General features: G+C 37.1%; 1 protein-coding gene across 2 annotated transcripts in view; it reads right to left on the reverse strand.

The window, feature by feature from the left end:
* LOC132106968 (ubiquitin carboxyl-terminal hydrolase 24-like) overlaps nucleotides 1–25,966 on the reverse strand; it is a 78,696-nt gene that overhangs the window by 44,838 nt on the left and 7,892 nt on the right. For both annotated transcript variants that reach the window (XM_059513088.1, XM_059513086.1), the window contains exons 2-7: nucleotides 4,905–5,073; nucleotides 4,751–4,818; nucleotides 4,476–4,619; nucleotides 1,891–2,013; nucleotides 1,475–1,510; nucleotides 1,297–1,362 (exon numbers count right to left, since the gene is read on the reverse strand). In XM_059513088.1, the coding sequence (XP_059369071.1) occupies nucleotides 1,297–1,362; nucleotides 1,475–1,510; nucleotides 1,891–2,013; nucleotides 4,476–4,619; nucleotides 4,751–4,818; nucleotides 4,905–5,073 (606 nt within the window). The remainder of the gene's footprint in view (nucleotides 1–1,296; nucleotides 1,363–1,474; nucleotides 1,511–1,890; nucleotides 2,014–4,475; nucleotides 4,620–4,750; nucleotides 4,819–4,904; nucleotides 5,074–25,966) is intronic.

Below are 25,966 nucleotides of genomic sequence, written 5' to 3' on the forward strand. Positions count from 1 at the left end.
AAAAAATAAAAAATAAATAAATAATAATAATAATAATTTGTTTTTAATTAGCATTAACTAATTTCTGTTTAAAAAAATAAAAATAAAATAAATTAAAGGATTTTTACTAGATTATCTAGATGACAAAAACACCTGGATAAATCTAGATAAATTTGTTTATCTAATTAATTGACTGACTCACAATCAACTTGGTTGTTTGACAACTTATTGATCATCCCATTATTTCTCTACCTTCTGTGTTTATCTATCCATCCGTCTGACGCTATAAAACAGTAGTTGGTGTTTGAGAGCTATGGTGGATTTTTTTGCTTTTATCCCACTAATTAAATTTTTAATGTTTTTCAGACAACCACATTACATCAAAGGGCTTGATGATAAATAGCGTTCAAAAGCAATTCTGTTAGTGCATATCTGAATAACTGGCCTGAATGCTCGTTTGTTTTTCCAGCCATATGAATCTCATGTTCTCTCTCATCCCCCTGCTCTCGTTTCTTTCTCACTGTCTGCTGTGAGTAGGATGCTCTTTAGCACACATGCTATAATAGAATCTGCCCTCGTTCAACTCGCTCTCTCTCTCCCTCTCTCTCTCTCTCTCTCAGCATCTCACACACACTGCCTCTCTTCATCCAGACACCACTACTTTACTCTCTTGCTCTGATGGATTATCCATGAATTATCCATTAATTTCTCTGCAATTCCATTACTGTGCTTACATGTCTCTCAACCCAAAGATAGCCTGTCCTGCTCGTATCTTGTAGCCTGTAACGAGTGTGCAACCAACCAACATCTCTTTTGCACTTAAGGTGTGGTAAAAGGTTATTATTTTGCATTTTTATTTTTATTTTTTTACATTTGAAAACCTTTTCTACCCCTCAAAGTTTTTCCTTTTTCTTTACAATTATGTTTTAGTCCAATCCATTAGTTTGTTAAGAAATCATTTGAGAAAATAACAGAACATTGGCAGAGTTTAGATTTACATCTGCAATAAACTAGCCGCATCTGTGTTGACACAGAAATCACAATTACGGGAAACAACGTTTTAGCTCAGTAATTTATGCCGCTTGATTCTAAACTGAATATAATTCTGTCGTATTCATTGTAAATTGTAAAATCAAGTCACTCCACAAGGGATGCACCAAAATTTGGCCTGACACAGATAAGCCAATAATTAGAATTATTATAATAATACCAACAGTAACTCTCCCATTTTTATTGGCCTTGAGCATATGCCATAAATAGAAATAACAGTATAAAATATCAGTAACATTAAAAGACGTCCGGAGTGCACATTCTTACCCCAATCTCTATCTCTTCCTGGTGGAGCTTGCACTGAATTGCTGTGAAGCCGCCCATCTCTCCAAACTGCAGATATAATCCAGAGACATATTCATCGAACACCACATACATTTATCTAATAAAACAAATACAATAAAATACAATTTCTTCTATCAGTGTGTGTTACTTAAGTTCTTACCCGATTCACTAGGTCCACCAACCAGCCGTGTGGTTCCTGGTCCAATCAGAACACAGAACATAAATTTCATGCAATGTCGAATTTTTTTCTTTTATGCAACTTGTTTCTTTGAAGAGAATATACTATACTTTGTGGTGAAAAAACATGAATGAGTCCTTATTTCTGTGCAGTTAAAGGGGACATATGACGATTCTAAAAATTATTTTAAATTATTACATTATTTGGTGTAATGCAATATGTTAACATGGTTTAAGGTTTAAAAAACACATTATTTTCAGCATTACATACAAATCGGGTGGTAACGCTGTACTACTATTTTGCTGAAAACAAGAGTGCTGGAATCTACAAAACCGTTTTTTCTGAGAGCGAGGACTGTCAAGTCAACTGTCGCACCCACACATGTGTATTTGCAGTACCTTCTGGTAGTTGGAGCTGGGAGAAACAGCGAACATGTTGTCCTCTCCAAACACTTCTGCCCAGTTCCTCTGACAGGCCTTCATACGATTCTTAAAGTGATACTCGTTATCAGGGTTAAAAGCCTGTCAATCAAAAAGTACAGGGAATCAGGCTTAGCCCAAGATGGCCTGATATAGGTCCATATTCACAATATATTTGCAATGAATTTGTTGGTGATGTAAAATTGCACAACTCTCGAAAGGTTGATAGTTCAGCCACGCTGTTCCAAATAGTTCCTGTATAGTTTCTTTCTTCTGTTAAACACAAAAGAACATATTTCATAGAATGTTTGGCAGCCTAATAGTTGTTGGTCCCTGTTGACTTTTATAGTATGTTTTCCCCTACATACTATGGAATTCAATGGCTACCGGCAACTGTTTGTTCCCCAACACTTTTCAAAATATCTTTTATATATATATATATATATATATATATATATTAGTGGTGGTGGGCATAGAGGTGGGCATAGATAATTTTTTTTAATCTAGATTAATCTCACTGTGATCTTGAAATTAATCTAGATTAATCTAGATTAAAATGGCTCATTCGAATTCTGCCGAAGGCATTCAGAATATGTGTGTTACCCAAATAAAATTGACAAACAGTAAGTCTTTGAGAAGAGGTTTATCAAGCTAGGTGGTGCATTAGAAAAGGGGATCATCTCCTGTTTCCAAAATGCATCACAAAGTGCTTGAAAAAGCGCTAAACTAATTCCACATTGCACAAAGTGCAAACAACCTTACGCCTGTTTCACACATACTTTTTTACGCATCCATGTTAACGGATTCCTGTTGTGTTCCAGGAGCGTTGCGTCTGCAGCAGTGCAGTGATCGCACCACATACGTAACGCACACGGACTGCATACGCACTGCAGACGGAGTATGTGTGAAACAGGCGTGAGCAGGGCCGTAGCTGGGGTCAGCGGGGACCCGGTGAAGGTTGTACCAGTAGGCCCTGTTTGAAATTGTTTAATTTGAATGTTCGTTTATTTTTATTTATTTGTGCTATTTACACAATGTTTAAGTTTTTTTCAAGTTTGTAGGTGTGAAGGTACAGAAACCAAATAATTAAATGTAAAATAGCACTGGATAGTCTTCAATGTAAAAATGAAATATACAATCAAACCTACATTTATTCAGACACCTTCAACATTTCTCACATTATTACAGTTTTGCTATATATATCAAAAATTATATCTGGTGTCTGAATAATTTTTGGTTGGACTGTTAAAACTACAAAGTAATTCAGTCAAGAGCAGTGAGTGATTTTCATTTTCTTGGATTAACATTACAGCAGACAGTAGCTAAATAAGGTGCGGTCACTTTAAGAGACAACGAACGCATCCAATATAATACACATCCCATTTTTTTTCCTCGACTTTTTACTTTCACTTAAGAAATAACTGACAGTTTTTTCAAGCATAATTTCCAAGGTGGATATTTTGACACATTTTGTATGTATTTGTCGGCACAAGAGCAAAAATAAACAAATTCGATGTTCAAGTGTTTTGAGACGCCTTTCTCTGCGTGAGCCCTGAACACCAGAACACCGCGAGTACTGAATTGGGCTCTTTCACATCTTTTTGTTTGTTCAATCTGCGACTTGTATTTGTTCGTTCAGGTGCAGGAGGGACTTCGAGGAGAACTTCGCAGAAGAGAGCTCGGTTCAGTGTCGCTGTCCATGATACGCAGCTCTCTCTCTCGTGCGCACCGAACACAGCGTGCGAGTAACCAGCTACTCTGTTCAGCTTTTCCGCATCTTGTGTTTGGATGCTTTAATGTTTAAATCTACAAGCGGTAAGGCTTAAAAACACGTGAAAGGGATAAGCTTTTGTGACGATGCGCAGCAGTGGCCCGTCAACTGTCCAATCTTTTTAGGCTGGCCTCAGCCAGTCGTTATATGAAATATCAAGGTGAAAGTCATCATAGCTTGCTTAGTATAGACCCAGCTCCCAACCCAACTTTGAGAATAGATTAACGGCGATATTTTTTTACCCGATAAGAGTCTCGCCAATAACGGCCCACCACTAATATATATACACACACACACAGAGGTAAATATTATACAACATTTATGTATTATGTATGTATTGTATTAAAAATAAATGTAATTTATACATATATTATTTTATGAAAAAATTTACTTGTTTTATATAAACTGAATGAAACATTTAACTGAAAAGGTGAAAATTTAGTGACATTTATTTGTACTAAATTAATTTATCTAGAACCATCTTAGATACTTTTTTATTTTTTATTTTACAACATCTATAATTTTTTTAACTTCAGGTTGTCTTGGTGTATTTTACTTCTCATATTAACGTTTATAACTTTACGTGGCCACAATAACTGTTAAAATGTTAATTTGCTAAAAATGTTAATTTCTGGTAAAAATGTAAATGTTAATATTATGTAGGCCTAGATAGAAGGGCAATATTATTAATAAAAATATATAATTTTGTTGTTGTTTTATCATCCATTTTTAGTCTGGCGTTTTGTAGTAGCCAACCACAGGTACTAATGTAATAGCAAAAGGGTATGTGTACCATAGTGAGAACTCCCATAAGGCCAATGGGTATCGGATCCTGTTTGACTCTCTCTGCGACCAGATCCACCAGCAGCATCAGCATGTTGTAGATGCCCTCATGAATCTCTGTTCCCCACTTGTGCACCGCACTGGACATCAGCAACTACAACACCATTTAACACCCAAGTTATTAAAAATACCACACCTCGCCGTTTCTAACAATTTATTACAAACACCTTATAGCGTGCATGCGTTTACATGCCTGCTTATCCAAACACACACACACACACAAACCTTTTTGAAGGCTTCAGGCATGCAGCGGTCAATGAACCTCTTACAGTTCTCATCTGCATCAGCCAGGCCTACAGGGAAGAAAATACATTTCAGATGTGACGTTTCCTTCTAGACTACACAAATTAAATGATGTACATAAAAAACCAGAACTCACCCAGTCTGGCCAGGCAGGCGGAGGCGATGAGGCACTTGCCGAGTGATTCCTCTCTCTTGTATGGGATGGACCAGTGATCAGTGAACACTCTGCTCTCCAGCTCATACAGATTAGTGGTGGGAAACTCTATACTGTTCCCAGAACAGTTCCCGTTCTCATCATTAGTCCTCTATAAAAAAACAGAAAAAGATAGACGCATCACAACATGAACATTTGCAATTACTCTTAGTTTTTCATACAGTACAGGCTTTCAAAGCAGTTCCATCAGGACCAGGGTCTCTAAGTTCAGCAAGGCTGCATTCATTATTTATGAGCAAAAATATAGTGTAAAAAACACGCATATGTGAAACACTTCAGGAGGGTCAAAATTTGGCATCAGATTGGTCGAATTCTACAGGATTTCCGGGAGACATGCGTGTCATGTTCTTTAACTTTCCGCCTGGAACCCCCGCCAAACCCCCTGACAAAAGAAGAAAGCCATCATGTTTACAACTGTGACTACAAGCGCTTATAAGAATCATCTAAACGCTGGATTTTTAAAAGAATGTGAAATATTGAAAGTCTGTGGCATAGAATCTATAAAATACGTCTGGGAGTTTTACACACCAGTATGTTATTGTGGCAACATTTTCTCACCCCGAAACATAACGCTGAACGAAACAAACTGTGATTGGTTGTTTACATGTCAGTCAAGTGAACATGCCTTGAATCAATGAAAGCTTAAATGAATTCCAGACCTTTAGCCATCAGTCTGAAGGTCTGGCTATGCGAGACTAAGGTGCCACCAACAATTCAATTTTGGATTTGGGTTTGGGTTGGACATCCCCAATCTAGCCTGGAGAAACCTTTAACAGGAACCCTATGTGAGAAGGGTTGGTTCCAGAAGCGCTGCAACTCTGTCACCAGTGTTAATTTTGGCAGGCAATTTTTATTTAGTCTTAGTCTTGAGACGAAAATGCTTAATAGTCTTAGTCACATTTTAGTCATGTGAGTTTTTCATAGATTAAGTCTAGTTTTAGATGACGAAAAGTCGTATATATATATATATATATATATATATACAGTACAGACCAAAAGTTTGGACACACCTTCTCATTCAAAGAGTTTTCTTTATTTTCATGACTATGAAAATTGTAGAGTCACACTGAAGGCATCAAGGGCTATTTGACCAAGAAGGAGAGTGATGGGGTGCTGCGCCAGATGACCTGGCCTCCACAGTCACCGGACCTGAACCCAATCGAGATGGTTTAGGGGTGAGCTGGACCGCAGACAGAAGGCAAAAGGGCCAACAAGTGCTAAGCATCTCTCGGGGAACTCCTTCAAGACTGTTGGAAGACCATTTCAGGGGACTACCTCTTGAAGCTCATCAAGAGAATGCCAAGAGTGTGCAAAGCAGTAATCAAAGCAAAAGGTGGCTACTTTGAAGAACCTAGAATATGACATATTTTCAGTTGTTTCACACTTTTTTGTTATTTATATAATTCCATATATAATTCCACATGTGTTAATTCATAGTTTTGATGCCTTCAGTGTGAATCTACAATTTTCATAGTCATGAAAATAAAGAAAACTCTTTGAATGAGAAGGTGTGTCCAAACTTTGGTCTGTACTGTATATATACTGTGTGTGTGTGTGTGTGTGTGTGTGTGTGTGTGTGTGTGTGTGTGTGTGTGTGTGTGTGTGTGTGTGTGTGTGTGTGTATATATATATATATATATATATATATATATATATATATATATATATATATATATATATATATATATATATATATATAAGGGGTGTAACGGTACGCAAAAATCACGGTTCGGTACGTACCTCAGTTTTAAAGTCACGGTTCGGTTCATTTTCGGTACAGTAAGGGAAAGAAATGCAAACATTAAACTGCAGGTTGTTTATTACTATAAACTTTTTTTAACAATTTGTTTACAATTTGTATTTTTTTTTTATACTTTTTAATAAAATATATATAAAATAAAAAAAGAATAAGAAATAAAATATTGCTGCAAAGTTCTCCACTAAATAAAATACGCTCAGTCTCAAACCAATATCAAATAATAAAATATAATGAAAAATATAAATAAATAACTATGATTACAGTGCAGCATTACCAATCCCAGCTTGTAGGCCTGCTCATATTTAAAAATATATATATCTTTTCCAAAGTGTAAAGTTGCTGCATCAACAGTTTCAGTTTTTAGACCTGCTCAGATTTCGTTATTGCGTTGGCCCGATCGGAATTAAGAGCAAAGGTCTGTTTAAATGCCGATGTGAACTGCGTTTGAATTACAATCGTTTTTTTCCTAGTTGTGGTGATGTTCACACTCTCGTGATGCCTTTTGAAAACCTTAGGCCGGTGACACACTGGCATATTGCACCTGTCAAACATAGTCTATTTTGCCGTCAATACTGTTGATGGTGTCCTTTATCAGTAGGCTTTATATTTATGCTCAACATGAAGTATAGATATTGTTGTAGTAAAGACAAGATCCTGGTCTGTCGGAGCCTCTGCGGTCTCCCTCTATGTCACCTACATTAGCAGCAGCACGCCAGCGCCGCGTCAGGCATGATTCTGGTGTGTAAAGACACAGAAAACGCGAAGCAGGTGTCACGCAACTGACAAACAGCAGAAACGCCACGCCATGCAGCCAGTGTGTCACCGGCCTTAGAATCAGCTGCAGGTCAGGATTTGCGCTGAACGCGAAGACTTCCGCCACTTAATATGTTCGTTTGGAAACACGAAAATGTACCTATGTTCCGCAAACAAAATATTGCATTCGGTCATTCGGTACACACGTGCACCGTACCGAAAGCCCTGTACCGAAACGGTCCGGTACGAATACACAACGTTACACCCCTAATATATATATATATATATATATATATTTATATATATATATATTTATATATATATATAAATATATATATATATATATATATATATATATAAAGAAGCACAATAAGACAAATACAATAAAGATACAAATTAAACTCATTTTTCAGATACTGTAAGTTTTACTTAACATGTATACATTTATTTAACATCTTTTGTTGGGTGACATTAATGACAGATAGGCATTTAATTTGGAATGCTGGAACACATGCATGAAATACTGACACCCGTTCAGTTTTCACCCATCTGTTCAAGTTCACTAAATCCATAACCTACTGTATTTACACGAAATACTCCACACCAGTGGTTCCCAACCTTTTTCAACTCGCAGCCCACACAACCAAACACATATGTTTGCGTGGCCGACTGCAAAAAATGAACTGACCCCGCTATTGTTGGGTTAATAACTTAGTACTCAGAAGCTAGATTGTTAACTGTATTTATTGAATGAACTGGGGCTGTGCGATATGGACAAAAAAACCTAAAAACTATCGCGATTTCTTTGATAAATTTTGCGATTTCGATTTTAATCACAATTTTGACACACACAGATATGCTTTACAGTCATAAATGCATTCAGGATGAATTTGAAACATATTTCCAAAAGAAAACCAATTAGAGCTTTATCAAAAAGTTGTAACATCTCTAGAAAAGACATAAGTCAAAATAATCACTATAGTAAAGGTGTAACAAAATTTCTAGATTTATGGCAAAAAAATATATAAATAAATCCTGTGTCCAGGGACTTTATTTTTCTTTTTTGCCATGCATTGTTCATCGAGCTCATTGATTGTAGTGGTGCCTCAGGTGTTGAAATAGATTTGTTATACATTATACAGGTTCACACGTACTCTGTCTGCAGTGTGTATACAGTATGTGTAGTGTTGTCAAAAGACCCGGTACTTCGGTACCAAGTCGGTACTAAAAAAATTTAAATGTGATGGTACCAGGTTTCTTTAAGTAGCAGTAGTACCGAGGTCCCGTTCAAACCCGGTTCAGCGCTATGATTTCCGCGAAGCAGAAAACGAGGAAGGAATCTCAAAATCCAGTCATGAAAATGAAACTTACATTTTAATATGGACAGTCATGGAATTTGTCAAAGTTAGCATAAATTAATCAAATCAAATCTCCATATGGACCAGTATCTGTAAATGTTAAGCCGCAAAAGTTGTTTGAAATATGAATCCGTGTTCTGCGCGTCTCTGTGTGAATTAATGAATGGCAGAGACGTGCGGGTTTGTTCACTACATAGACCGAAGCGCATGACGCTTGCATTAATTTCAGCATCTGAGCTTCAGAGTTCTCTCTCCATCAAGCGATCTGAACTTTTCAGTAAATCTCAATGGACGCACAGCGCACCTGTGTTTGATGCTCTGTAAACTCTTTGTGAAGGTGCACGACTCACCGTCGCTTTACTGATATCGCTGTTTCTCACACATGCAAAGAGAGAGAGAGCGAGAGTCTTACCACGCTGAATCGACACGATATATGTAACCTATTCTTTGTTTTCTTCTCCTGTCAAAATAATGGAGTTCATTTAGAATTATTCATATTCATTTTCGAACAAGCAAAAGACATACCGGTTTCTCCGGAAGTGGGCGGAGCTAATGCGCAAATGGCAATTTCATTGGCTGCCACTGATCTAGTACCGTCCCTGTTTTGATTTCAGCAAATCAGTTTGACCGAACGCAGACAACGTGATTAATATTCATGAACCCAGCAGCTCATCAATTCATAGTGCATTGTATATACATTAGTATGATAGTAGAATTAGTAGTAGTATTATCTTTTAATGATAATTAATATGATCTATTACTATTTTTTTTACAGAAACCCTCAATGACCAAAAATATCTTAAGCATCACCACCAGTCTTAAGTTCAGTTACAATGACAAATATGAATTCATTATAGGGCTGTGCGATAACACAATATTTGATCGTGGACGATCAAAATTACTGCACGATCCACTTTTTCAGAAAAATCGTTGTATCGCCATATATAGTGCACAACACATTATATTCTTAGCAGTTCGATAGACGGCGCCAGGTTAACAATCTCGTATATGTTGCTCGTAAATTCAGTGAGATTTCATTATTCAAAGTGACGGAGTCCGTGGCAATGGAGGGAAACACGGAGGAGTTGGTTCCTAAAAAAATGCAACTTCTGTAATATGGAAATGGTTCGGATTTTTGCTAACAGACACAGCGCAAACAACAGTTATTTGCAAATGTTGCAATGATAAGATTCGCACGACGGATAGCAACACAACTAACCTTTTTAACCACCTCAAGAGAAAGCACCCCGAAAGAATATGCAGAGAGTCTAATTTTAAAAGGACCCCACGCGAGTACATCACCAGGTACAACCAAGCAGCCAGAAACAACAAGGCTTAAACAAACAACTCTAACGAAAGAAACATATCAGAAAGGAACTCCGTATGAGAGGACGAGCAAGCGCTGGAAAGACGTAACTGATGCCGTGACATTTTACCTGACCAAAGACATGATTCCTATAAAGACTGTGGAAAATGAGGGCTTTAAAAAACTGTTCAAAGTCATAGATCCACGTTACGAAATACCCAGTCGCAAATATTTTTCCTCCACTGCCATTCCACAGCTTTATTCAGAGTGCCGCAGCAAGATTCAAAATAAAATTCAAATCGTAAAGTTTTTTGCTACAATGGCTGATATATGGTCTAGCCGTACGTCAGAGCCGTATTTAAGTCTAACGATTCACTTTATTCATGAGTGGAAGATGTGCAGTGCGTGTCTAGAAACAACATATTTTCCACAAGACCACACAGGCGAGCTCATAGCGCAAGGTCTTAGGGACGCGCTTGAATGTTGGGGACTGAAAGAAGCAAACATGACCTGTATTACGACAGATAGTGGGGCCAATATGGTGAAGGCTTTGGAGTTCAACAGCTGGACTCGTCTGCAATGTTTTGGGCACAGACTCCACCTAGCCATCGGTAAGTGCAACTAAAAATAATAATGGTCTCTGATATTCAAGTGATTATATTCAGCTATTATAATAAATCATTGCAAATTACATTAGGAACTTTGAACATAGTAAAATCATGAGATTAGTTTGCTAAAATAATTGCACTGGTATGAGTAAATGTTTTGTAAATGAAATGTTATATATACATTTAAACATTTTATATACATTTTTACAGCTGGAAGAAAAAGAGGGAACTAAGTAATGCTCAAGCTGAGCTAAAGCTACCTCAACAGAAGCTCATCACTGAGTCCCCAACGCGATGGGGTTCGAGGCTCAGCATGATTGAGCGAGTGCTTGACCAGGAAAAGGCGGTTTCTCAGGTCCTGAAGGCAGACAAGAAGGTAAGGCATTTGGTCCCATCATGGCAAGATGTTGACGTGATGGAGTCTGTGAAAAAGGCACTGAGTCCACTGAGAGACTTTACTGATGCACTCTCAGGTGAGGACTATGTGAGTGTATCTTATGTCAAGCCAGTGCTTCACATGTTGAAAGTCAACATTATGAGCCTGAATGATGAAGACACTGAACTAACAAAAACAATGAAGACAACCATTCTCAATTACCTCACTGACAAATATCAGGACCCCACCACTGATGACCTGCTGGATATGGCTTCGGTTTTCGATCCCAGATTCAAAACACAATTCATTGCCAAAGACAAGGTAGAGGGAATACAAACCAGAGCTGTGGCTGAGCTGGAGTCTTTGATGACCATACACATACAGGATCCAAAATCAGATCAGCAGCCCACATCTAGTACCTCAGCCTCCACATCACAAATCCTTGATGAGGATCAGACACCACCCAAGAAAGCAAAGAAATCACTTTCCAGCTTTTTAAAAGGTGTTGCAAGTGCATCTGCAACCACATCAGTTTCCTCATCTGTGAAAGAGGCAATAGAAGGAGAATTGAAGGGATACTTGTCCACGCCAAATGCAGAAAGTGAGGTGGATCCGCTGGAATGGTGGAAAGTCCATGAGGCAAACTTTCCAAGAATTAGCCAGCTTGCTAGAAAGTATCTCTGCATTCCAGCCACAAGTGCTCCCTCGGAAAGGGCTTTTTCAGCACTGGTGGCAATATCGTCACCTGCCAAAGGGCATCTCTTAAGCCTGAGAAAGTGAATCAGCTGGTCTTCCTTTCTAAGAATTTGTGATTGTGATTTGTCATACTTTGTAATCTTCAGAAATGTATATGTTCCAAAGCTGCTAAGTTTACAAGACTCAGGAATGAGGTCAGGAAATATTTTTGTATCTTTATTTAATTTTTTTTGTTTTTGAAACATGTTGCACAAAAATCTATGGTACTTAATAGAGTAAAAAAGGTTGTTTACAGTTTGTATGTTTATTTTTTTTTCTAAGCCAATGTTTATTTTGGGAGTTATGCTAAAGTCTGTGCACTTGCATTGACAGTTAATATTTTTATTTAAACTTTATTTAACTTGGTAAAAAAAAAAAAATAAGCCATTTACATTTTTGAAGGTGTTGCTGAGGATCTATGTCTAATAAGCTATCTGATTTGTAAGACTTGTTAAACTAAGATTTGTTAGATTTGTTAAATGTTCATTTTGATGGTACAGTAATTGTAATGCAAGTCTTGTTGAATGTTCTTTCTTTGCAGAATAGCACTTGCATTAAATCTTCACTTGATTAAAATATTCTTAAACATACATGGTAAGAGTATATTTTTCATATGGGGACATTAGTTTGGTTGTATTGTACCTTTGTAATTTGCAAAATAGTCTTAAAAAACCAACTTGAAAAAGAATCGGGATAAAAATCGTGAATCGTGATATCCCCAGAAAAAATCGTGATATATTTTTTACATATCGCTCACCCCTAATTCATTAGGCCTAAAAGTTAATTTTTACATAAAGGCATTGTGCTAGAAATATTACTATTATTTTTTTTTAATACATATTTTTTATTGCATTTTACAGCATATTTAACAAACAAATATAACAAAACATACATTTCAATTCAAACATACCTTATTCAAACCCCTCCCACTCCACTATAACCCTGGCAGTCTTTTAATAAACATATATATATATCTATATATATATACATATATACACATACATATACATACATATACATACACATACATAAATATGTACATATATACATTCGCACATACATACATACACAACAAAGAATATATATATATATATTGTATCCACTCCTAAATATATACTTCACACATCTATAGCCTCTTCAAGATCACCTCTTTTAACAAATTCCAATAATATCTCCCAAATATCATAAAACTCAAAAGACTTCCCCTTTATTACATATGTAAGCTTTTCAAGGGCCAAACTGGCTATTAAGTTTTTTAGCCAAAGCCCAAGGGATGGATGGCCAACACTTTTCCAACAAAGGGCAATCGAACGTCTTGCCTGTAGCAAACACAGATCCACCAGTTTTCTTTCTTTGGTGGGCAGAGAGCAACTATCCTCATACATACCCAATACACATATTAAAGGGCTTAAAGGAATAGGAGAGGAGGTAAATTGAGATATATACTGAATTACCTTACTCCAAAACATTTGCATCTCCTCACATTCCCACACACAATGAAAAAATGTACCCTGAAACTTCTTACATTTAAAACATAAGTCAGGAATACTAGGGTTAAATTTATTTAGTCTCACAGGAGTGATATAAGTTCTCATTATCCAATTATATTGCAAGAGTCTCAATCTAGTGTTTATAGTTTGGGTTTGCGCTTTCAAACATATTGTACCCCACTCATCCAATGAAATGTCTTTATTTAAATCTTGCATCCATGCTTGCCTTTTGTTTTCAGTACTTTCTTTATAATTCTGTACCAGTATATTGTATAACTGGGTAATTCGCCCTTTACTGAAACAGTCATGTGTAGAAAGAGTTTCCAATTTGGATAATGAAGGGAGTCGTACAGAATTTTTTAATTTCGAAAAAATAAAACTTCTAAGCTGCAAGTATTTAAAAAAATGTTTGCGGGGTATATCGAACTTCGACACCAGATTGTCAAATGACATTAATATATTATCTTCATATAAATCCATCAATCTAACAATACCCTTATTTAACCATAATTTAAAACCAAAGTCATTTTTTAGCTGGGCTGAAATATTCATTACCTCAAATTGGAGAAAAACAAGACAACACTGGGGTCTCTCCGAGAAATTTATGAACTTCATACCATATCATAATGGTATTTTTTACAAATGGATTGTCGGTTTTCTTTTTTAGTTCCTTAAGGAGTGCTGAATATATAAAGCTGTCAAGTGTCATGCCTTTTGTGGTCAACTCTTCATCCTGTGTCCAGGGTATATTCGGATCTTTTGAGAACCAGAACATTGCAGCCCTCGTTTGAGCAGCCCAATAATACCATAATAAGTTTGGTAATTGTAACCCTCCCCTGTCAAAAGGCAGGTACAAAAGAGAAAGTCGAAGCCTAGACTTCCTATTACTCCAGATAAAATTAGAAAGAAGCTTATTCACTTTTTGAAAAAAAGCAGGAGGAGGGGCAAGTGGTAACAACTGAAAGATATATAAAAATCTTGGTAATATGTTCATCTTAATCACATTTATTCTTCCGATTAAAGACAAGGGCAGTGTCATCCATCTAGTAGTTTCCTCAGACACCTTCAGCAATAAAGGTTCATAGTTAGCTGAACTAAGGGAACTTATTTTGGGGGTTATTTTAATTCCTAAATACTCAAAACCATTAACAGCGTTAACAAAGGGGTGTACTACTTTAGGGTTTATTCTCTCTTGTTCATTTAGGAACATAATTGATGACTTATCCTTATTTACCTTAAAACCAGAAAACTCACCAAACAGGCCCATAAGCTTTAAAAGGGAAGGTATAGATTTTTCAAGCTCTGATAGAAATACAATAGTATCATCAGCATATAAGGCAATACGATGTTCTAAAGCACCTGAATGAATATCACAAATTATTGGATGTGCTCTAATTGCTATTGCTAGTGGTTCCATGGATAAAACAAAGAGTAGAGGTGAGAGTGGTGAACCTTGTCGGGATCCGCGACTTAAATTAAATGGTTGCGAGACACGGTTGTTAGTAAGTACCTCTGCAGTAGAATCAGCTAATATAATTTCCAAATCGCGCAAGCACCTCCATCAAATATGGCCATTCAAGCGAGCATCGAGCGACAAGATGGCCGTATCAGGGGTGTCATCCCCAGCATGTACCAGATTGAGCACCCTTCTAACATTGTGGAACCCTTGACGGTTCTTAACAAAGCCATTCTGGTCCGAATGTACCAACAACAGAAGGACCTTTTCAAGTCTCATTGCCAAAGCTTTAGAAATAATTTTTGTATCTGTATTTAAAATTGATATTGGCTTATATGAGCCAGATTCTTCTGGCGACTTTCCGGGTTTCAAGATGAGAGTGATTAGAGCACTCCTCAGCGAGGGAGGGAGACATCCTTGCCTAAAAGCTTCTATATACATATCTAGTAAGGGACCTATTAGTTTATCTTTAAATTGTTTATAAATATCAATTGGGAGCCCATCTGGACCCGCCGCTTTACCGCCCTTCATTTTAAGAATAGCCATAGAAACCTCTTCTAACTCCAGCGCCCAAACTAGTTCAAGCTTGTCCTCTACAGAAATAGAGGGGATATCCAACCCATCCAAAAATTCATTTTGAGTGGAGGTGCTTATAGGAAATTCAGCTTGGTATAGAGATTTATAAAATGATACAAATGTAGCATTAATCTCAGCCGGATCTGTGGTGATCTCTCCCCTCCCATTCCTAATTTGATTAATAGCTCTTTCTGAAGTTAATTTCTTAAGTTGCCAAGCAAGTAGTTTACTGGGTTTCTCACCCTGATCATAAAAGGTTTGTTTTAGTCTTAATATACTATTTTCAGCTTTTCGTGTGGAAAGTTCCTCGTATTCAGCTTTTAAGGCTAATAATTTTTGCTTACTTTGTATGGATTTATCTATGTTTATTATTTTCTCCAAATCTCTTATTTCAATATCTAATTCAAGCAACTTTTGTTTATCTTTATTACATTTGGAACTAGTATAACTAATCATTTGGCCCCTAATAAATGGCTTAAAGGCTTCCCACCTAATGGCAGCTGAAGTTTGATCTGTGTTTATGGTAAAATACAGGTCTATCTTTTCACCAACAAATTTGATGAATTCAGAGTTCTGTAGCCATCTAGGCTGTAAGCGCCATCTAGGGGGACCTTTATTTGTTTGAGATTCTATATAAATTAATGAAATGGGAGAATGATCAGACAAAACCGCGCTATCATATGTACAACTTTCAATATCAGGTAGTAAAGAAACTGAAATTAAGAAATAATCTATACGAGAGGAGGTTTTAGATAAAGAAGAGAAACATGAGTATTCCCTTTTTAAAGGATTCAATATTCTCCAAGGGTCACACAAATTCAAATCTTTTATAGCTTGTCTGATTTTTTTTCTACCTTGAGAGTGAGAGCTATCTAATCCTGAAGAGCGGTCAAGTTCAGGGTCAAGTGTGCAATTAAAATCACCTGCTACTATAACTGTTCCAGATAGTGAGGCAATCAATAAGAAAATATTTTCAAAAAATGCAGGATTATCCTCATTTGGGGCATAAATATTAACCAAATTAAAAATTTTGTTCATATAAGTTCCTTGTATTATCAAATATCTACCAGCCCTGTCTTTAATTTCCTTATTTACTTGAAAGGGTACGGATTTATGGACCAACACCATAACTCCCCTAGAGTGAGAAGAAAAACAAGAAGCCCAAACCTGGCCTGGCCATCTTCTTTGTATCTTTAGGAGCTCATCTTTAAGCAGATGAGTCTCCTGAAGGAATACTATAGAGGATTCAAGCTGTTTAATCCTCATCATTACTTGCTTAAGTTTAACGGTTTTAATCATACCCCTTACATTCCAAGAAGTAAATTTAAGCTTCTTTATCTGGAATATTTATTTCACCTTAAGAAAATTATTCCGCATAACAGTAGTCTATATAGGAAATAGTCACTCGATGTGTAAATTAACAAAAAGATAATCCAGAATAAGGAGGTAGTATACAAAACATTAACACAAATTAATAGCGCAACAGACTGCCCTGAACACCCCCCCTTAGCTGTTATCCCGAACTGAACAGCCTGACAACCCCCCCTCCCTCTTTTATCACCTTGGGATATAGTTATGTACCCGCACCGTTCCAATGTAAACAAGGGAACGGTTAAACCAAACCAAGTGCTTATATAAAAAATAATAATAAAAGAAACCATAAAACAATCAAAAAATGTGTGAATCCCCTGGCTTTTTGTGCGTCTTTTTACTCAAAAAATATAAATATATAAATAATAAATTAGTAAATAGGTTAGCGATCTCTTCAGATACATAAGCGTCCCCCATAATATGGCGTCGTTAGGAACACACCAAAACAATTAAATGGGGAATCAAATAAATAAAAAAAATAAAATCAAAACATCAGTGATGCCTCAACCACATACTAGAAATGCACTAGTAATACAAGTGAGATCCGCCTACCCAGCTGAAGAGAATAAAAAAAAATGTTGCACTAAAATTTAAGTATATAAATCTCAGTCACTTCTTGCTAGGACTCAAAATCTGTCAAGAGACACTTTAGGTTTTCTCCGCTTCACCTGAACTTTGTATTCCTTGTACAAACTTTTTAGCATCAACCGGGTCCTCGAATTCACGGGTCTGCCCATCAATTGTCAGGCGCAGCTTGGCTGGGTAGACAATTCCATAATTGACGTTCAGGGATCTCAGCCGTTGTTTAACCCCGTCAAAACGCCGTCTTTGACGATGAAGTTCCGCGGACAAATCAGGGAAGAATCTGACCTCGTTATCTCCAAACATGATCTTGCCTTTAATCCTGGCGGCTCGCATCACTCTGACTTTATCTTGAAAATTCAAGAACTTCACTATCAGCACTCTTGGAAGAGATGATCGACCGGGTTGTGAACGACCCGGTAATCTGTGCGCTCTCTCGATGACGGGCGGAGTGGAGAAGGACGCTGGGCCCAACACCTCAGGTAGCCATCTCTCCAAGAAGGCCACCACATCAGGATTTTCCACTTTTTCGGGAAGATTAACCAGTCTTAGGTTTGATCTCCGAGAGCGGTTTTCAAGGTCATCTAGCTTGTGAGAAAGAAACGCCAGACGCTTAACTACCTCCTCCATCTTGCCTTTCTCCGTATTAACTGTATCTTCCACGTTGCTAATACGTTCTTCGGCCATATCCATGTGCCCCGAGAAGTCCCTTACATCCTTTTTAACATCATGAATAGCGTTAAGAACGCCATCAATTTTTGTAGCAAAGTCACTTCTCATCATATCCAACTTTTGAATCACATCTAGATTCTGGCCAGTGTTGGTACAGATTTCTTCAGTTAGGGGAGCGCTGCAAGCGTTACCTGTTGAGCTAGCCACACTACTAGCATCCCACTCGTCATCTTGTTCCCTCAGTGGCGAAGAGTCCGATTTGTGCTTTATTTTCGGCATTTCGATTCTAAGCTCACCTTAGAGAGTTAGTGAGATGAATTAAACTTGTATAAACAAAAAGACGGATAATGTAAAGGATTTTTAGCGAATAACGCCAGGAGCTCACAAAAAGATGTGCACTCAGCTCGAAGTCATAACCACTCCCCCCATATTACTATTATTTAGTAAAATGTATGTGATACTGCTACTAGTGTTGAAAAAATTTATAAAACTTTATTTTTTAAAGAAATAAATCACAATATTTCTTCCATGTTTTAATTTTAATAGCAAATCCCCTTTATTTACCAAAAATAAAATGTGTTTAAATTTCATAAATTAAAAGACAAATTAAATTTGGGTGAAACTTGTTTACTGTTGTTCATAATTATATAACTTGTAGAAAAACTTTAAACACAATTGTAAATAAGTATAAAGAATGGCATTGGTTTTATTTTTAGTGCTAAAAAGTTATTTTTTTTTAATTAGCATATTTTTGTGTTTTGCTTTGGTACCGAAATTGGTACCGAGAACCGTGGATTTTCACTGGTATCGGTACCGAATACTGAAATTTTGGTACCGTGACAACACTAAGTATGTGTATGCGGTGCAGAAGCAGCAGCGAGTTATTGTAACGCGAAAGCACATAAAAATAATGCACGAGCGTGAATCTAACTGTTCGCAAGCAGATTTCCTTTGCTCTGTCACAAAACCAGACGTGCTTGCTCAGATAAACACTGCTCTCGCCCAGAGAGAGTGTGTGCACTTAAAACATGTCTCCTCTCACTTAAACTGCGTCCTGTGCACTCACAACTATCTCGATGCTCATGTGCTAGATATTATTTTCGCACGTTTTTATATCTAGCCTTTTACCGCGTGAACTGTGAATGCTCTGATCCGTTAACATGGGCTCGGAAAAAAGGTGCATCACAGACAGTGTGTGAACCTGGAGTTAGGCATATGGCCAGTCTGTTCTGTTCTCGCGCTAGGCACGTCGCATTCTGATTGTATTGGATAGTATACTGCAGGAGGACAGGGCCACGGAAAATCGTGCTATAAAGCGATTTAGAAATTGCACACGCTCAAATCGTGATTTTATGACAATTTCTATTATTTGCACAGCCCTAGAATGAACTGGCAATGAACAGAAAATAACTCGGACTGGCACCGCTCAGCAAAACGGGAAAACCAGATCCAGCCAGGCAGAGTTCGGCAGCGGGTAGACAGTCAGCGGAGCAAGCAGTCAGGAGGGAACATGTTGACATCCATTTATGTTGAACCTGTTGACATCCATTTATGTTGAACCTGTTGACAGTCATTTATGCATGTTTGAATTTGTTGTTCTGTAGCATATGCAGCAAAAATATAAATTGGTGGTTTATTCTTAAATCAATCAGCGAGCTCGAATTATCGAAGCATAGTTACAGTTTAATATTTATTTTTTGTTGTTTAATTATATATATTAAATTATGTTATTATGTTATGACTTAGACATTTTTACATATATTAACAATATTATTTATTTTAATAGTAATTGGCGGCCCACCTGCAATACCACCGTGATAATACCGCTGCGGCCCACAAGTTGAAAACCACTGCTCTACACTATAAACATTTGTACTGGCGTGTGTGTATTTGAGCGCTGAGAACGATCGCGTGCTGTAAATGAGAACTGAGGAAGTGGAGCGTGCGCGCGCGTGAGAGAGAGAGAGAGAGAGAGAGAGAGAGAGCACTTCTATCAGTGTGATTTCTCCTATCTAACTTTAAGTTTATCGACAACGAATTGTGACTCCCGGGAAAAACGGACATCTGGTTACCTCATCCCTACCCCTTAGGGTGCTAAGGCCATTGTTTCAGATCGCTAGTTCACATTTTATTAGTCTATCCATCTATTGCGGCTGCTATACTGAGACTAGATATGCAAACGGCCCAGATCCAATCACAATCCAATGACAGGGACGCACATTTTGAAAGACAATAGCCTATAGGATGCATTTTGAATGTCCGGTAGTCCTCAAATAACATTAAAGTCCAGTCTTGTCTAGTTAACGAAGAAACGGCATACATTTCTTCATAATTTCGTCATCAGACATTATTTTTAGCTCGTCATCATCTCGTCTTAGTCACAGAAAAAATGTTCGTTAGCGAATATTTTTCGTCGCCGTCTTCGTTAAAGAAATTAACACTGTCTGTCACACGCTGGGACGGCTGGTATCAGCTGTTCGACTGGGGTAATGCACAATGGCAGCCTCTTCCCATCATATAACTTCCTCTCTGTGCCCTGGCACTCTTGTTGAGATGGCCGGTTGATAAGAGTTTACCTGCTGCCCTCCTACACATTTCAAATAGGTCCAGTTTCCCTGGCATGGGGGAAGAACCACCAGGCTTAGAAGACAGATTAGGAGGGAGGATAGCATCGTCTTCCTCCAAATCCTCCTCTATCATCCTCCTCCTCCTCCTCCTCTATCTCCCCCGCCAAGGGGTCTGATTCAAAGAGGGGAGAATGTTCAGGAGAAATCTTGCCCATTATCTCTCCCCAGCTGACCTACGGTGCAACCTCATTAATTTCCGCAGGAAGCGAAACAAAAGCAGCCACGTTCAGCGACGTACCTAACGTAACGATTAAGTGGCTACTCTTATGAGGATCTGCTGAGGATAGCTTCCAATAAGGATCTTCACTAGAAGAAAATGAGAATGAAGTAGAGACCACTAGAAGTGAAATATATGATGGAGGTGGGACTCCTGCATTACTGTCGTGATTGGTCTGTCAACTGACAGACGTGGTGCAATTGGCGCTTCCAGAATTTATCATGCCCAAGCCTATTCCCATAATGAGATACTGAACGAATGTTTGAAGAGGACAAACATCTAAGAAACAGGATAAATATTAGTCAATAACTCCAAAAAAGGCCTACATAACGCAACTTACTTAAACCCACCACAACAATTATAGAAAAAAATTGCTAATAAACACAACATTGTTGAAATTTAATTTATTTTATATAATACCTACTAGAAATCTAATTTCTTTAATACAACACCTACTTAAAATTCATTCAAAAATATTAAAGGAGCGCTTTAAGACAAATATCTGAATAATTAGCCTGACTAATGTATGTTTGACTTTTTATTCTTCATCTCAAAACTAACAGATGTCCTTAAACCTCTTATGTGACTTCCACATATCTCATTTTAATGTATTACCTACGTCATCTTTTTCACATTCATAATTAATGCTGCAATCTGGAGTGTGGTTACCCAGTCAACTAGCGCAGAGCCTAGCAGCACAAATTTGTTGTTGTTGGGAAGAGTGCAAAATGAAATAAGCTTGGCAGCTGATATCTGAGGCTATTTATGTTTAGCTTTGCTGCAATCATATAGCAACTTTAAAGGCCAGATATTTCAATGGTTGTGAATGGTTGGGATTATCAGCGTACACACTGCAGCAGATTACTGCGCAACTGAGGACACTGCAAACAGGAAACACTTCTTCCAGGGGAATATTAGTATACAAGGCATATGTTTGCCCTTGAGTGAGAGGAATAAGTGAATGTGCAATCAGGTCTGGAAAGACAGCACAACACAGAGTGAAAGTCACCTTCACTCTTTCTGTTCCATAGGGGAATGTCAGAAGTCTATGCCATTCCCAAAGTCCGGAAATCTGTGTTTTTCAATGTCAGAAAGGAAAAATTGGGATCCGTTTTAAATCAGGGATTTGTAGTGAATTCCTCCTTGTGGACAGGGTCTGAGTTTAAGGGTTAAATTAAGCTTCTTTTGAACTGACTGAACTTCAGCTGTTACTATTTACTTCTTAAAGAGCCATTATGAAGCAGGTTTAACACTAAGCTGAGCTCAAACTGAGAGGAGCAACTGCGACAGAGAGGTTTCATTGATTCTGAGGAGTTTTACGCTTTTACTTGACTTCATTGTGTGCTGTGAATGATGAAAAAGGACAGTCACGCAGGAACTTTAATCATCTGACCAAGCACCATGGCATATCTGGGTCATAAAGTGAACTTTTAATGCCACTCTTGCTTTTTTTTTTGTACATTTCAGTACAGTAATCATACTCTCATCTGTAGCAAAACTACACCAACCACAGGCACAGTCATGTGTCAAAAAAATACTATTCTAATCTAAAATGGTTTCCATTTACACAGATGTATCTCTAAGTTAGACTATGGTGACTACATGGTTATGTAATATCATACAACAAGGTAGAGATGGCTGTAAAAAGGTACTACATGTAGTATAAATGTTCCACATTTAACAAACTGAATGTCTTCATCAAAGATAAAGACATTAGCAAAAATGGGGTCATGACATAAGAAATCAAATTTGCCTAAATCTTTTGGCATATAAGAGGTCTTTGTACCATTAAAACATCCTGCAAGTTACATAGCTTAAAACATCCTCCTCATTATAAACAAAACATTTATTTGATCAAGCTTCAAAAACGTCTCGTTTTGGATCCAAGGGTCAAGGTGATGTTACCTGGGCGCAGCCATTTGCATAAACACTGCATACACTACTATAGGCCCCACCCACTGGCGTTCAGCTGCTAACAACTTGACACTTGATCATGCTGAATGTGTCAATCACTGACGCTATCTTGTCTACACTGGATACATTATACAGATGCGCGTTTGCTTTCTGAAACAGTCCGCTTGAGTGTGTCGTCAATCTGACAAATGGAGCAAAAGAACATTCACTTTAATGCGTTTGGTTTAAACAGTTTGTTCACGTACAGATGACAGAAGGATTCCAGCATAAGGAACAAGTGGATAGTTTATTTTTAACGGCAACTCAAGATCGTGTCTGAGGATTGTTCGGAGGATTTTGTTTTGTAAATGAGGCACAGTGTCAGGGAGAGCTCACAAAAACAATTGTTAAAAGATGAAGTGGTATTAGAACTGACTGCAGCTGCATCACATGTTGACAAAACGCAACAGTGAGGAGTGTTACGGTTTCCTACGTAATGACGTTAGCCAATCATAACAGTGGCCAATTACTGAAAAGCCTTAAAGGACACACCCCTTAAAAACAGGTCATTTTAGAGAGAGGTTCAGAATAAAGTTAGGAAATTATTATACGTAAACTTCAAGAGACATAAAAAAAAATCCATGTCATGACCCCTATAAACTTTCAGGCAAAAAAAAAGGACCAACGCCTATAGCATAGCGATGTATGATGCAAGGCTACACATACACACAACACACAAACATGTATATACATACATATATTTAAAAGAGCAGTAAAAAAAAAAATTCTACAGTAAAATATCCTATTTCACATCATATCGTTTGAGAAATGACAAAGAAAGACGTTTGTGTGCAGTGGAAATGAGGTAGAAATAAGTTACAATGGCAGATGTCAAAGATTTTTATGGTTTGAGTTTACAGCGGAGTTGTTATTAGAGTTATCTACATGATCTCATTACAATATCTGCAACGGAAACTTTAAACTGCTCTAGAGGAGCGATTGATTCGTGAAAGATCTGTGCGTTTCTGTTGGAGTCTGACAGCTTTTGTGTTCAGGAGAAACAAGACGCACTGAGCAGGGTGAGAGGAGAGGCAAGCGCTGGGAAAGCAAAAGAGAGGCAATAGGAACAAATGACTTATTCTGTTTTCTGGTGGAGGAAACCACCATCTGCACTGTGAGGACCTCCGAAAAGAGAGCGACAGAAATAGAGACCACGGAAGTCGAGCTGGGGCTTATTTTAATATTCTGATCACATAAATGTATACTAAAGATATAAATACCACTGTATCTGGAAAATCTCTTATCTGAACATTTCAAGTCTGTTCTAAGTAGGAAAATATGCAAATTACAACCCACATAAGTTCCATTTGCACATAGTTACAGTACATGTTATGACGTAACTCTCTTTTGATCTATATTTGTCAGTGTTAATTAAAATGATGACAGGAAAAGGTCGCTACTGACAGTTGATTCATACATGTTGATATGCACACTTTTGCCTGCTAAACTAAATGAAAAGCCTCCTCAGGGAACTGTGTGAAAATAGAACCCATGTAAATGACAAGGGAAGTGGTGTTGGTTGAAATTTAACCAACTAAGACAACCTCATATTACGATTATACCACGGTGTCATTTAAAAGATTTCCATTTTTGAAGTGTTCATTTTGGGGTCATCTTTGTTTTTGTTTTTTTAAGAAATGAACGTGTGTTCATCAAGAAAAATAGATTAAAAGAGAAGATCACAAAAGATAACAAAATATTTATATTTCCTATAGATGCTGTTACTGTTCTTGAACTGAGGAATTACAAAAAATTACAAATAAAATTATCATGGTTTTCAAAAAATATTAGGCATCACAAGTGATTTTAACTTTAATAATAATAATAATAAATAAATAATAATAAATGTTTCTTGAGCACAAAATCATATGAAGGATCATGTATATTTAAAGGATCATTTCTGAAGGATCATGTGACACTGAAGACTTAAGATATGCAGGTAATACTGCAGGTATAATTATTTTAAACATCTAATATTATATTATAATATAGAATAATACCCCAATATTACAATTCTATACTTCTATTCTTTTTATTCTAAACAAATCACAATACATTAAGTAAATGTAATGTAAATGTATTCATTATAAATAAAACAATAACTAAAAGCAATCATTTTAAATTCTACAAATAAATTTAAGCAACAAATATTAATAGAGGTTTGTGAAAGACTATATTTAATAGTTTTGTTAAAATATTAGGATTTGTAAGATTACGGCAATGAAAAAAAAGTGATAAGAAATATAATAAATCCCAAGTAATATGTAAGCAATAAGGTACAAGAGGCCGTGCTGTATTGTGAATAAGTCACAGCTGAAGGACGTTGTTATGCATGACACAAAGCCAAAAATGTATGTAAAAATTTATGCAAGTTTCATTAAATATTGTCCTTACGCTAAAAAATAGTTCCTGACAGGAACAGTAAACGGCAAGAGATTGTTCCAGTGTAACATGCCTTATCTTATAGAGCTCAAATAAAAACAGAGAATAGGAATTCTTCTTATCTGCTGTGTCATTTATTTTCTTAACACCATATATGATATTTCCTCACACACATACATCTGTTTATCTCAGCATGAGCAAACGTCTGTTTTCCACATTTTAGTTTTAAAACAGACCGATTCGCTGCAGAGCGCGATTCTGCAAGCATCATTACAGTATAAACTGATGGACACATGGACATACAGAACCATAGCTGAAACAGAAAACTAATAAATACAGCAAATATTCCCTCCTCACTTCAGAAACTGTGAGCTTCCACACAGACGAGCACACACATCAAGGATGGGGTGAAGAGCGCGGTCTCAAAATTAAAGATGAAAGACGCACCATAACACAAACAGGGCTCACTCATATTTCATTAAATAAATAACAAACAGTTAATTCTGCTGAAATACATAATACATGGAACAGTTTTAAAGGGTTAGTTCACCCAGATAGCAAATTTATGTAATTAATAACTTACCCTCATGTTGTTTCAAACCAGTAAGACCTCCGTTTATCTTCGGAACACAAAGATATTTTAGATTTAGTCCGAGAGCTCTCAGTCCCTCCATTGAAGCTGTGTGTACGGTATACTGTCCATGTCCAGAAAGGTAAGAAAAACATCATCAAAGTAGTCCATGTGACATCAGAGGGTCAGTTA

Source organism: Carassius carassius, chromosome 27, assembly GCF_963082965.1.
Source record: "Carassius carassius chromosome 27, fCarCar2.1, whole genome shotgun sequence".
Taxonomy (NCBI): Eukaryota; Metazoa; Chordata; class Actinopteri; order Cypriniformes; family Cyprinidae; genus Carassius; species Carassius carassius.